Source organism: Centruroides sculpturatus, unplaced genomic scaffold (genome assembly GCF_000671375.1).
Source record: "Centruroides sculpturatus isolate CEXI.00-Female unplaced genomic scaffold, Cexi_2.0 scaffold410, whole genome shotgun sequence".
NCBI lineage: Eukaryota > Metazoa > Arthropoda > Arachnida > Scorpiones > Buthidae > Centruroides > Centruroides sculpturatus.
The window spans coordinates 165,778-179,906 of NW_019384648.1; the positions used below are offsets into that span (position 1 = coordinate 165,778).

The window sequence follows — 14,129 nt, forward strand, 5'->3', positions numbered from 1 at the left end:
ACCAATTAAAAAACGTACAAAAAATCAAACGGTTTAAAATATTAATACAATTAGGGGAATTATTATATAGATAACCACATATGGAATTTCGGGACTTTGAGTATCTATATGAACTGAGAGGACCGAGACGACTTCAACGATACCCTACTTTTGGATCGGAGACGAAAAATAATAAAGTTATCATACTTTTTCTGGTGATTGCATGATATAATTGTGCAGTTAATGCATTCTAATAAATTACCATAATTATTACCAACCAAATTATTAGAATAGGTTAGGTTAGGTTAGAATATGCGTCCCCACTGTTTCCTTTCTCATTTTACTCACCATAGGTAACATTATCCAATTGTGCTTACTTATTAGTGCAGTCTAAAGATTGGTGACACTTTGAATTTCGTAGCAATTGGTTTTTGCGACAAGCACACCTATTTGTGGTACATTTATTTGTGGCAAAGATCTTATTTTCACTTTACCTAATGTCTAGTAGGTAATGTGCGGATTACCTAGATACTCTGCATATTATCTAGGTAATTTGAGAAATGGAACAATTTTCACAACTTTAACGAATCACCCTAGTTAATCTGCAGATTAGCTAGGTAATGTACACATTAACGACTTTCGAGCTTTAGCGGTAACATATATATATTTCCTATGGTGAGTGGCACTTTATACCATTAAATTAATAAAATGTTTTTTCTATTATAGTAACATTGCAGTTAACACATAAATTATATAATAATAATGATAATATTCTGTAATATATTATTTAAAAAAACCCTTATAAAACAGTTGAATATAGAATGTCTCAACAGTTACAGATCAAAAGCAGAAGAATTTGACTAAAGGTAAATAAAACTTCAGATTGCTTTATACATTTGAATTGCATTCATTTGTTGGACTGCAATTTTTAAATTGCAGACATATAAATTCCCACTGTCTGTTTCTCTATCCTTCTTTAATCTCGAGGAGTTAGATAGTAATTAAGACCAGATATGGGAAACCTTAGGAGCAAGAGGTCTCGATTAACTATATACGAACTTCCAGTCGACATCTGAAGTCACATGACTTCAATTCAAAAATATTCTCCAGAACAGAGTTAGATAGATGAAAGGCATGCTCTTCTGTTAACAGGAAGATGTACAGTACAGGGGCAAGATACTACTAAACTCGAAAGCATATATTTTAAATAAAATAAAATAAATGTAATTAACAAACGACAAAACTAGTTTAGGCACTATCGCTCAATGATGCTATGCAGAAAGATTTAAAAAAAATTTTTTTTCCTTTACTTGTTAAACTTTATCAGCGCAAATAATGATGTAACTCCGACAAATATTTTCTTGTATTGCTACAAAAATATTTTGTTGCTCTATAAACAAGTATAAAACTAATAATANACAATTAAGGGAAGTCATTAAGTTTAGTCGATAGGACGGACAATCGTGTTTATCATTATTAGTAGATGAATTAATTAATAATTTTCCGTTTCTATACTGATAATAGAGACGTCAAAATTATATTTTATCTAAATTAAAATTAAATAAATTGCCGTATAAAACAATTTATTTATTTTTATTGATATTTTTTAATATTTACAAATAAAAATCAAAGAACAAATCATTAAAATAGTTTAGAATATTTCCAATCGTTATACTTCTCTGCAATTCTCTTAATAACTCATTTAAAATGCAATAAAAAATAAACAAAATTAGTCTCCATTCTTATTATCTTTAAAAATATAATTTTTTTTTTAAATTTCAGTGAATATTTTTATCAAAAACTCGCATAAATTTAAAGAATATATTCATTTGTAATTATCAGCATCTTCGTCTTTTTCGGATAAGTGATGCTGCATCTCTACTCTTCCGCATCGTTTAACACTAAAACTTTCGATTCGACGTTCATTATAAAGTGTAATATTCCATAAAATATTTCTAAAATTTAGTAAACGTTTATTATACAACAGAAATATTACTTATTTCTTCTGGGAATATGTCCTCTCATGAGTTTATCACATTTACACGAATTACGCGAGCAGTAATTAGTTTCTAATTTATAAATTATATAACTCTAACCTTGAAAACTTGTAAAAAAGAGTAATATTTTCAATATTTTGAATATTTGAGTTAATAATTCTATATTTGTAGAATATATAACTAAATCCTTCAAAGGTTATTGAAGGATTTATAGTGATGCTATGCACGTCGTGTGGTAATTTATCTTCTAAACAAACGTTGTAATGTCAAGGTTTGTTCGATTTATAATTACTCTAGAATATTCAAAATAGGAAAATCAGTTAAAGTTAATTATTCAAAATGTCTCAAACTGTTCGATTTTTAATTAATTTTTTTCCTTATAACTTAATGCTCTTCTCTTTTACTCATTCAGAAGATAAAGAGATGGTTAAAAATAAATAAATAAATCGATTTTTAAAGACTGTAGGAGGCAAAAATACTTTAATACAACGACATAATTTACATTTATAAAGATTACAGATGACAAAGGGACTTTGTTCATAAACGTGAGCAATTATCTTCAGAGAAAAATGGGATGAATCGAGATGATATTCAAATTTCTGGTAGGTATCTTTGACAATTACTGACACTTGTAGTTGTAGTGAAGCTGATACAGCTATCCCTGTTGTGTATAGCACGATTTCTGTATAGTTTCGTATTCTCGCTTCCGTAATGAGAAGAACGATATGTCATAGAATATCGTTGAGAGCCAGCTCTAGCAGAGTGTCCCGTCGTCCACTTTTTCCACAGATATCTAAGGGATTTCTGCACCTAGAAGTGAGACATATTTCATAACAAACGTGCAAACAATTTAATATTAAATATTAGCTTCGTGTTACCTCTCCATTCAAGAAACAATAAAGAACTGCCACAGTGAAACCCTGTTAGAAGAAATTATATAAATAAGATGTTATTGATAATTTGCGTGTTAATATATAAAAAGAAACCAGATAATTGCCTGGCTTGAAAGTAAAGCTGCTTGTATATAAGTGAAAACAACTCGTGCTGTTCTGTGGCTAGGTGTAACCAATACTAAAATATAGGTGACTCCAAGAAGGGGTATCAACACCAATAGTGCTTTAGCAGCCTTCCTATAAAATATACAGTTTCTACAGTTAAATTTTATAATAAAATAATAATAATTCTTTATATTTTATACCTCAAAACTAAGAATAAAAATTTTTTTCTACTGGTAAGTAGTAGAAATCAATACAACTCATCACAAATTCTAACAATTTTTTATGCAGATAATCATACTTAAATTTGTTTATATGATCTTTTCTGTTTACCTAAGCATTTTTTAAAGCCAACTTTCCTATATTCTTACTCATAAAATATAAAAATACCTGTACTGTTTTGACTCTGCAGACGTTGCAGATCTTAATTTAGTGATGAGAACCCACATAATTTGTCCCAAAAAGAAGACATTCACCTAGAAAAAAGAAGAAAAATTTAATTCAGAAGTGTATTAGGTAATTAGAAAAGTGTTTTTCTTATCATGTAACTTACCAGTAAAACGATAATTATGGGACAAACGAAGATATATTCGTAATTATCTCGCATCCTCCATGGACATCTGTAAATTAGAATATCAAATTGTACTACATTTTATACACTTAAAGCTCTTTATGGATAAATTTTATCTTTAATTTTTTATAATGTCCCATCTTAATTACTGTTTTTAATAGTTTTCATTATAGTTAAATGTTATTTTTCCCTGCAAACTAAGCATCTACAACAGCTTCTCATCCATCACTGGATCGATAAACCACAAGTATCGACACATTTTCTGCATGTTTTTTAATCTTAAAAATAGATTAAACTCTCTCTAAAACTCAATAAAATATGTTCAAGTTCACAAAATATATAAATTATTCAATGTAACTAAAGTTGGAAAAATTTTAAACCGTACAGAAGGGTAAAAAATACAAGTTGAAAGTGGAGAGTAAAACTTGTAACATGTCACTTTAATGTTGCTTAGATTAATATTTAAAGGTTGAAATTCGAGAAATTCTGTAGATTTTTTAAAGCTTTCGCTACTTTTTATGATGTGGAAGATAATTTATGTCCTTTCTGATAGAAAATATTATATATTTTCTGGAAAGAGTTCTAAAAAGGTATTACTTGAAATGATTTCTTAGCAATTAACATTAAATCTTACTGTAATATTAATAAATTAATTTAATTTTACGTTTTAATAACAGTTATAAAGTTAAAAACTGTAAAAATTTGAAGAATTTTCTGGCAAATTTATCAAATTTCGAACATTTTTATAAGAGTTTTTGTTATATTTTCACACGTTCTTATGTAGAATTTCTTTATGCTGTTTCCCTTATCACTGTTTACCAAAACTCGAGTTATTTTAAACATTTTTGTAAAGATATATTCAATGGAAACGGATAGATCTACACACTTGAAACGTAAATCGTTCAAGCTTCCATTATTGATACATCAAGCATGTTCGCAGAAAATGCCAAAAGGTATAGATTATATCTTAAAGGAATGCTGTAACATAGAATAATTTTTTGAATGTTGCTTAATATTTCAAAAACTTGATCGTTTCCAGGCATTTTCGATGGTTTCTAACATTAGGAAATATTGAAATTTTACTTACTCTTCCAAAATGAACATGTCTGGGTTATTATTTCCTGAAACGTAGGCTTTAACAGTGGCCCATATGGCCACAAACAAACCTGGTAGACCTGAATAAAGAAAGAAATATATATATATATATATATATATAATATTAATTACTTTTCTAGTAAATAATTTGTTATCAGATGTAATTTTATAGATTCTGCTCTTCACTTCAGTATAATTGGGAAATAGCCTACTCAAAAGTCTAGGAGGAAGAAAGGGAAAAGTGTGTGGAGATGAGAAAGAGGAGAGAAGTAGGGCCACCTTCCAAGAACGGTTACTACTAAACTTTTCAGGAAGGTTTCCTTTTGAAATTCTTTAAAAACCTCCAAACAATGGCCGTTTTTACGTGGCTGTTGTTCAGAGTAATGTAAAAAGCAAAAGCAATGATTGCTTCCCATTGAAAAATGAGATAAAAATCATCCTTGAAATATTGATTTTAAATCTAAGAATTAAATTATTTAAGCTATAAAATATGACGAAATATTTGATCAAACGTACTTTAAATAATAAAAATATACTTTCAGATATTAAATTTTAATATTTATTTACAAAAAAAGTTTTTGAAAAGTAAAGTTTAGCAAAAATCAATTATATAATAATCATAATTCAAAATAAATCTTATAATTTCTTATGTTCCTTAAAAATAAATATTTTTGTAAGATTTTTACTGATCTTTCATTGTATTTTAAGCAAAATTTATTCAATAAATATCTTTATTCTTTGTCTGATATATTATATAAATTATTTAAAAAATATATAAACCTAGAGAAACACCATCTTAACATTATTTATTATTAATATTATTTAATTTTATAAAATTTCATATATTTTTAATATATATTACTAAATTTAACATAAAATATTTTAATATTTTTCGTTAAACTTGATAAATTTGATAAATGAAACGAAGGATTATTAGAGGTTGAGAAGCTGATAAGTATAATGCAATTTATTATATTCTCAATGTATAGATCGCGAACCCTTAATTGTTTCCAACTGTTTTCTTTTGTTGTGTTTTTTAATATAATGTTATGACGAAATTAACAATTAAAACAATGTTGCAAAAGTCAGATTTACACAGCTAAAAAATAATATTTTCAGATAAAAAGCAACAACACATTGAAAAATTGAAAAATCTAGTTAATGTGTGCAGTGTATAAAGATAAGATACGAATGTTTATCGATTTTTATTTTTCAGCGATAATAAAGATTGTAAAGAGAATTTATTCGAGTCAGTCCCGTTTAAAATAGAAAAATATACCAAATCATTGTAAAGATGCTGCTTCACATTCTTATCTGACATCCAATATACTGATTCTATTCTCGACATTTGCATCTGAATATTTCAAAAACCTTAAAAATATCGAAGGATTTTTTCCCTTGTCAATAAAGTTTATTGAATTGTATAATAATGCAGCACGACATAAAGCGTACAAGATGTTTAAGAGGTCAAGGACCCAATTTTTGATGCATTTCCCACGCTTCCGCATCGATGTAGCAAGAGTGAAGCATCATTTTTTTATAAGGAAATTTGGGAAAACAGTTAAAATTCTGGTAGAATGATTTGAATTATGTAAGAAGGAAGTCTTATGTTGTAATTCTTTAACAGAAAGTACTCTTGCCATTTCTAAAAATGTAATAAAGAGAGTAGTTAGCCACATAAGTTTGTTTTTTTGTTGTGTTTTCAGTAAAATTCGTTGAACGAGAGTTTGAAAACTGTTAGAAAACAGAAGTAGAAAGTAGTAAATCGATAAGAGCAAGATATACAACGGCGATTTGAGTAGATGACAAATATTTGTATGGCAAACTGTTGGTAGTAAAGCATTCATTTTGTGCTTCGTGGTTGAAATGCCATGCAAAATGCTTTAGTTTAATGCGGTTTAAATTAACATTTCTCCTATTAATTATAATTTTACATTATATATTTTATAAATATATATTTCATATATTTTATAAATTTTTCTAAATTTATCTAAAAAGTGTTATATAATAACCAAAGAGAGACAATAAATCTTTAAGTTGTAACGTCATTCAAATAGCAAGTCATACTTTTCCTGATTTTCTCGTAAATTTTTACGTCCTCTTTCATTGGAGAGAGGCATTTTAAATCAATTTTATCATGGTTTCTTAAGAATAAATTGTACAAAATAAAGTTTTAGCCAGTGTAGATTCCATTGTAGAGGAGATAATTGGCAATTTCATTTCAAGAGTTATTCTCGAAAATGAAAGAAAACTATTCAACCAGTTGCCATATGTTAGAATTTAGAAGATAAACTAAAAAAGTATTCCCACAAAAATCAATCAAGTTTCCATTAAGAAGTATTTTTTACATATGTTTTAATATATTATTTATAACTAACTGCTTAAACGATTTCACAACGCTTCAAACATTTAACGACATTTCTATCTGCTTAGCGTTATTTAATTCTTATTATTTTACTTATCGATCTACAGGAAAGGTTCCATGATAATAAACAACGTTATAAAAAATTATATTAATTCTAAGATATTTTTGGCCATACATTAAGCTTTTTAATGATGGTTTTAAGAGTTAAATGCTAGATTTAAATATAATTAATTTTATACTTTTATCATTCTGATGAAAATTACTATATTTAACATCTTACTATAAAGAATCGATTAGAAAATTTTCAAGATTCCATTCCTAACGTTTTTTTTAATTAATATTCCTATTAATTTTTATAATATCAAGTCTTCAGAGCAATAACAGTCTTCATTAAGAAATATTTTATTATCATTTTTATAGAACTTGTAAATAAGAAGCATCAGGATGCTAAAGATGAGAATTTGATCCCTCAGCATCCGTTCGAATTGTATACACTTTTTGAGAGTTTAGAGTTAATGTTAACAATAAAAACTATCTTAAGACATTTTATCATAATTTTTGACAAAATCAGAAGTTATAACCTCATAATCAAGAGTTATAATCTCGACGATTATAAGCTCAGGATGCTGAAGATGAAAATCTGATCTCCAGCATCTCACTACAAAAATCATCTTAAAAATTAGTTTTACTTATCCTACACATATAATTTGATCCTTAGTTAATTTTATTTATCCTAGATAAATAAAAACCATACTTACCCCACCCTATAAATGCGTAAACGTGTATCCTGACTACTTCTATAGAAAATGTCTTCACAGCTAGAATATATAAATATAGACCCTCTACGAACATCCAGAAAAAGTTTGTTCCCAATAAATAAGTTAATAATAAGATGAGGATACAAGTTACCTAAGAATTATGAAATTTAATATTTAATTATATTTAAATTATGTGATTAATTTATAAGATAATTGTGTACCTCGTTAGCAGCATAGGAATGGCTACTTTGTATTGTTGCTGTTATAATCCAAGTAATATCAATCAGTAAGTAGGTGAGCATCAAATTTGTGTGAATGGCGTTACGAAGACATCTGAGATTCCTGAAATATTATGATTTAATCAAAATTCTAATCTATAAGAAATATATAAGTAAAAAAGGGATTCGAATCCACGCTTCGTCCTAAAAACTCGTTAAATTTAAAGTAATTTTGGATTTATGTAAGCAAGAAACGTTAAAAAATTCTTACAAATATAACTTAAATATATAAATTTCTCGAGCAATTTTCTTAAGTTTTAATCTCATTTTGCTCATTATTCAATCAAATTTTTTAAGGTTTTGAGAAATTTTACAGTCAGACGTGCAGAACAACAAGCAAATAACACGAATATAAAAATAACACATTTCTATAACGTTTAGTTTTCGAGAAATATTACGAACAGACACACAAACACACGAAACAAATACATAACAGTCATTTTTATTTAATAGAAATAGTTTTATAACTAATAAAGTATTTAATAATTATTGATAAAATAATTTTTTTAAATATTTTTATGATGTGAATAATAAAATATATACATACAAACATTATATTATATATATTTAATCCATATATGTAATATAATGTCTCTGTCTGTTTCCTATGCACTTCTAAACCCTTCATCGATCTTCACCAAATTTTTCAGCTACTCTTTAGGATCCTGAGGAAAATATAGGCTACCTTGAAACCTGGATACCCCGATTTCACCCCCTATAACTCCTAAATCCTTTGATTAATATTCGCCCAATCGTTCAAACATTCTCTGAGATCCTCCAGAAAATCTAGACTACCATAAAACCGTGAAACGCTGATTTTATTCCCCTATAACTCCTAAAATCTTTAACCAATCTTCACCAAATTTTTAACGTTTACTCTCTGAATTCCTGTACAAAATATAAGCTGCCATGAAACATCTATACCCCCATTATTCCCTATTTGTATGGCAAACTGTTGGTAGTAAAGCATTCATTTTGTGCTTCGTGGTTGAAATGCCATGCAAAATGCTTTAGTTTAATGCGGTTTAAATTAACATTTCTCCTATTAATTATAATTTTACATTATATATTTTATAAATATATATTTCATATATTTTATAAATTTTTCTAAATTTATCTAAAAAGTGTTATATAATAACCAAAGAGAGACAATAAATCTTTAAGTTGTAACGTCATTCAAATAGCAAGTCATACTTTTCCTGATTTTCTCGTAAATTTTTACGTCCTCTTTCATTGGAGAGAGGCATTTTAAATCAATTTTATCATGGTTTCTTAAGAATAAATTGTACAAAATAAAGTTTTAGCCAGTGTAGATTCCATTGTAGAGGAGATAATTGGCAATTTCATTTCAAGAGTTATTCTCGAAAATGAAAGAAAACTATTCAACCAGTTGCCATATGTTAGAATTTAGAAGATAAACTAAAAAAGTATTCCCACAAAAATCAATCAAGTTTCCATTAAGAAGTATTTTTTACATATGTTTTAATATATTATTTATAACTAACTGCTTAAACGATTTCACAACGCTTCAAACATTTAACGACATTTCTATCTGCTTAGCGTTATTTAATTCTTATTATTTTACTTATCGATCTACAGGAAAGGTTCCATGATAATAAACAACGTTATAAAAAATTATATTAATTCTAAGATATTTTTGGCCATACATTAAGCTTTTTAATGATGGTTTTAAGAGTTAAATGCTAGATTTAAATATAATTAATTTTATACTTTTATCATTCTGATGAAAATTACTATATTTAACATCTTACTATAAAGAATCGATTAGAAAATTTTCAAGATTCCATTCCTAACGTTTTTTTTAATTAATATTCCTATTAATTTTTATAATATCAAGTCTTCAGAGCAATAACAGTCTTCATTAAGAAATATTTTATTATCATTTTTATAGAACTTGTAAATAAGAAGCATCAGGATGCTAAAGATGAGAATTTGATCCCTCAGCATCCGTTCGAATTGTATACACTTTTTGAGAGTTTAGAGTTAATGTTAACAATAAAAACTATCTTAAGACATTTTATCATAATTTTTGACAAAATCAGAAGTTATAACCTCATAATCAAGAGTTATAATCTCGACGATTATAAGCTCAGGATGCTGAAGATGAAAATCTGATCTCCAGCATCTCACTACAAAAATCATCTTAAAAATTAGTTTTACTTATCCTACACATATAATTTGATCCTTAGTTAATTTTATTTATCCTAGATAAATAAAAACCATACTTACCCCACCCTATAAATGCGTAAACGTGTATCCTGACTACTTCTATAGAAAATGTCTTCACAGCTAGAATATATAAATATAGACCCTCTACGAACATCCAGAAAAAGTTTGTTCCCAATAAATAAGTTAATAATAAGATGAGGATACAAGTTACCTAAGAATTATGAAATTTAATATTTAATTATATTTAAATTANGTTTTAATTACAATTACCTTTCAGAAGAATTTTAATTAAATTATATTTAATTATCTTGAAAATAATTTACAATTTATCCAATATTTTACTTGATAAATCAATAATATCAACGGATATCACGCTGTAAAATTTGCATAAGAATGAAGGAAGATGCAAACACATTTATTCTTCCTTAATATAACTTAAATTAAATATATTTGAAGATTAATTAAACCTTCTATCATCATTCTACTTACTTAAAGTGAAGAAATATCCCAAGAGCTACAATAACAGCCAGAAGCGAGATGCTATAACCTACAAAATATATAGTGGATGCCTCTTTCACGTCCCACAATCCCTGAAAGATAATTAAGTACATAAATATAACAATAGTATTTTATTTTTATTGATTATCCTGGAGAAGCCAACGGCATAAATAAACTTTCTCTTACAAATATATCACATTTATTCTAACATAAATTATTTTATCGATTGATTTCTCCTGTGATCAACGATGCTCTTTGTGTGCCATTCTTTATCTTACACGATAATCCACCTTCATAAGAGAGATTATTTGAATTAAATATCGTTGATCTGAAGTGAATAAATAAGAAATTTACCTCCCAGTTTGATTAGATTTAAATAAATCTTTGTTTTATTTATATCAAAATGGCGATACGAGGCCCACATTTTCAGTTATTTAACAATATAATCCACCTCTTTTCACTTTTTGTGAGGTAATTGTCAATATCATTGTTCTATTTTTGTTATCCTTTCACGGAGACAAAGTATAGAGCATCAACAAAATCCATTATTTGTTAGAAAATCAATAACAGAAACTGTCTTTTGGATCTCAGCCTAGGGAATGTATTAAAAATATTAATTAACTGTGGATAAAAGAACAAAAAAAAAAGTTATGTCGCGTGTAAAGATGTGAACGTTTTTTATATGTAAATTAAGGCTTTTAGCTCATTTCTTTCCCTTTTTTCTTAATTTAATAACGTTTATTGTTTCTTGTTGTATAGATCGAGGTAAAGCAAGACATGTTGCTTCATTTTACCTCGATTTAAGTGTTTAGCTCTTTTTACCTCACTTTAAGAACGTCTTTGTTGCTTAGTTAACTCATTTTATTTCAATTGAAAAATATTTGTTTGATTTTACCTCAATTTAAAAATGTTTAAATCATTTTACCCCATTTTAAGAACGTTTTTTGTTTCTCTCACTTTACTTCAATTAAGGAACATTTATTTCATTTTACCTCGAATTAAGAACGTTTAACTGATTTTACCTCAATTTAAAAACGTTTTTGTAGTTTATTTACATCAATTTCCATTTAAAAATAACAAAATGTATTTCAATTATAGTAAATTAGTAACTGTAAATGATGTTTAAGAACCTTATCATGATGTAAAACAGACATTTTAATCTGCTACTACAACTATCTTCCTTAATAAATAATGAGGTCGAGTCAAATGCAGATTGATACTTCTCTTGATGGGTCTTTTATGGTTAATGATATGGAAGGGAGATTGAAAAATGTTAAATGATAGTTTTCAACTACAATTCTCCAACCTCCGAATAGCGGACACCATGGAGACAGCAGTTTATCCTCATTGATCTGTTAATGGAGGTTTCACTGTATTAAAATTCTTAAAAATTTATTACTTTTAAAGTAGTATTGTAAAATCTGTGTAAATCGACCGGTTTAGGCAGGTTTATTTTCTTTATTATTAAGCATTTTATGACTGTTAGACGTAATTTTCTATACGGATTATATGTTTTGGTTTACTGTTTTTTATGTTTGTTTGCGTTTATTTTAGTCATTACCATTAAATTACTTTGCTTGGTAAAATGTTTAGCACTACACTCGATTTAGTGCCAATATTAGACACAAACAAATGGTAACACTAAATCGAGGTAGACTGTAGTGACTTTACTACTTCATAATATACAAAATAGCAAGCTAAACTCTATTATATTTTGTTAATTAAAGCCAAAACTTTAATATTTTTATTTAAAAAATAATAATTCGGAATAATTTCACGTATGATAATGCTCAAATTTGAGCTATTGAGTAACGATAGGTACAGTACTTTAATTGTGTTTAAAATTTAATCATATATCTTAACAATGATTAAAAAATGAATTATTTTATTACGCTTAATTAATTAATATAAAAAATAATAAATTCTTCCAGTGATAACTGACTTGATTTTTATGGCGTAAACATCAAGCAGCAATTAAAAATCCATCGAATAAGTGATTACAATTAAGTCACTTGCAACTTTTAAAAAATTAAATTAGGCTTTAAATTATTAAAAATAATCGTTAATTAATTAATTATAATATTTTTTGCGCGATTTTAATTAAGTACACTTAAAGAACTCGTGCATTCAGAATGTTCTTCGTACAAGGATGTTACGAGCGTATTTACTGTTACGTAACTTTTCTCATTATCAAATTGCTTAATGCTTATACAAATATATGAATTTTGTACACGTAAAAGTATACTTTAACTTGCCATGTTTTACTAAATAGTAGATTTGAATGAGTAAATTGAAAAATCATCAAAGATTTAACAGTTTATCTGATGCAGATACCTCGATTATAATGTATTGTACATTTGTAAAGGTACTTAAATTCCTAAACATTTTACTTTATCTCTAGAACAACATTAAGTAGGAGGAGTAGATAAATATTTGATATGTACAGGATATTATTCTTTAATGTTCTTCTTAGATAAGTACAAGCTGAAAATTTAAAATTCTCTGCACGCCAAAATGCGTTTATCTGATGAGTGAATATTTACTTTAGGAGGAGGAGCACTTCACTAAACATATTATTAATGTAAAGAAATAAAAAGTAAATATCTACTAAAATTAAGAAAACAAAATAATCTCTTTTCTGTTAATTAGAATATATTTTATAAGTTATATTTATGAAAGTTTCGAGGATTCATTAATATCAAATTGAAAAATCTTTTCTATATTATCCAATTAAAGCTTATTCCCTTTTTTAATATATATAGAAGTTGATTAAGATAATTCTAGAGATAATAGAAAGTCTTGAGAGCGATTTCTTTAATTTTATTCCAGCTGAAGTGGAATTATCATCATCCGAATCATTCGGATGCTGCAGCATCCATTTATCTCATCTTTTGATGCGATCTCTAGAGGATGATTATAAAGTGCAATTTCCAAACAGAAAATAAGGATAAATGTTTAAAGAATAAGTTAAAAATGAATTATTTAATGATAAACTTACCTGAAAAATTCCTTCTTCTATCAGGAGAGGTATGCAACTAGAATAGTCGGATTTTTCTTCCCAAGTTCCATTACTATAACAACCTCTACTGGCATTTTCTGTGTAGAGAAATAGTAAAATATCCATGATTTTGATAAATATATACAGGATAAACATATAAAGTAAATTAAATTTATAAAAATTTATATAAAAATTATTTTAATTAGTTGCACTTATAAATGTTTAATACATTTCTAATCTACAAGTTTTGGTTTATATATTTTCTCTCTTGACAGGAAGATTAAATTAAGAAATTTTCCTTTTCATCTATTTTTCAAGATGATTTAAAAGCTTTATTTTCTTTTAAAAAAAGATTTATGATTCTTTTTAAAAGCTTTACTTTTATCCAAATGTAAATAAAAAAGT

General features: G+C 26.8%; 1 protein-coding gene across 1 annotated transcript in view; it reads right to left on the bottom strand.

Moving 5' to 3' along the window:
* Positions 1-2,450: 2,450 nt before the first annotated feature.
* The window catches only part of LOC111626245 (diuretic hormone receptor-like), a 29,010-nt gene continuing 17,331 nt past the window's right edge, over positions 2,451-14,129 (bottom strand). The window contains exons 4-13 of the mRNA XM_023369554.1: positions 13,725-13,822; positions 10,718-10,818; positions 7,982-8,102; positions 7,761-7,911; positions 4,630-4,717; positions 3,525-3,591; positions 3,362-3,447; positions 2,974-3,106; positions 2,855-2,896; positions 2,451-2,786 (exon numbers count right to left, since the gene is read on the bottom strand). Coding sequence (XP_023225322.1) covers positions 2,568-2,786; positions 2,855-2,896; positions 2,974-3,106; positions 3,362-3,447; positions 3,525-3,591; positions 4,630-4,717; positions 7,761-7,911; positions 7,982-8,102; positions 10,718-10,818; positions 13,725-13,822 — 1,106 coding nt within the window. The 3' untranslated portion in view covers positions 2,451-2,567. The remainder of the gene's footprint in view (positions 2,787-2,854; positions 2,897-2,973; positions 3,107-3,361; positions 3,448-3,524; positions 3,592-4,629; positions 4,718-7,760; positions 7,912-7,981; positions 8,103-10,717; positions 10,819-13,724; positions 13,823-14,129) is intronic.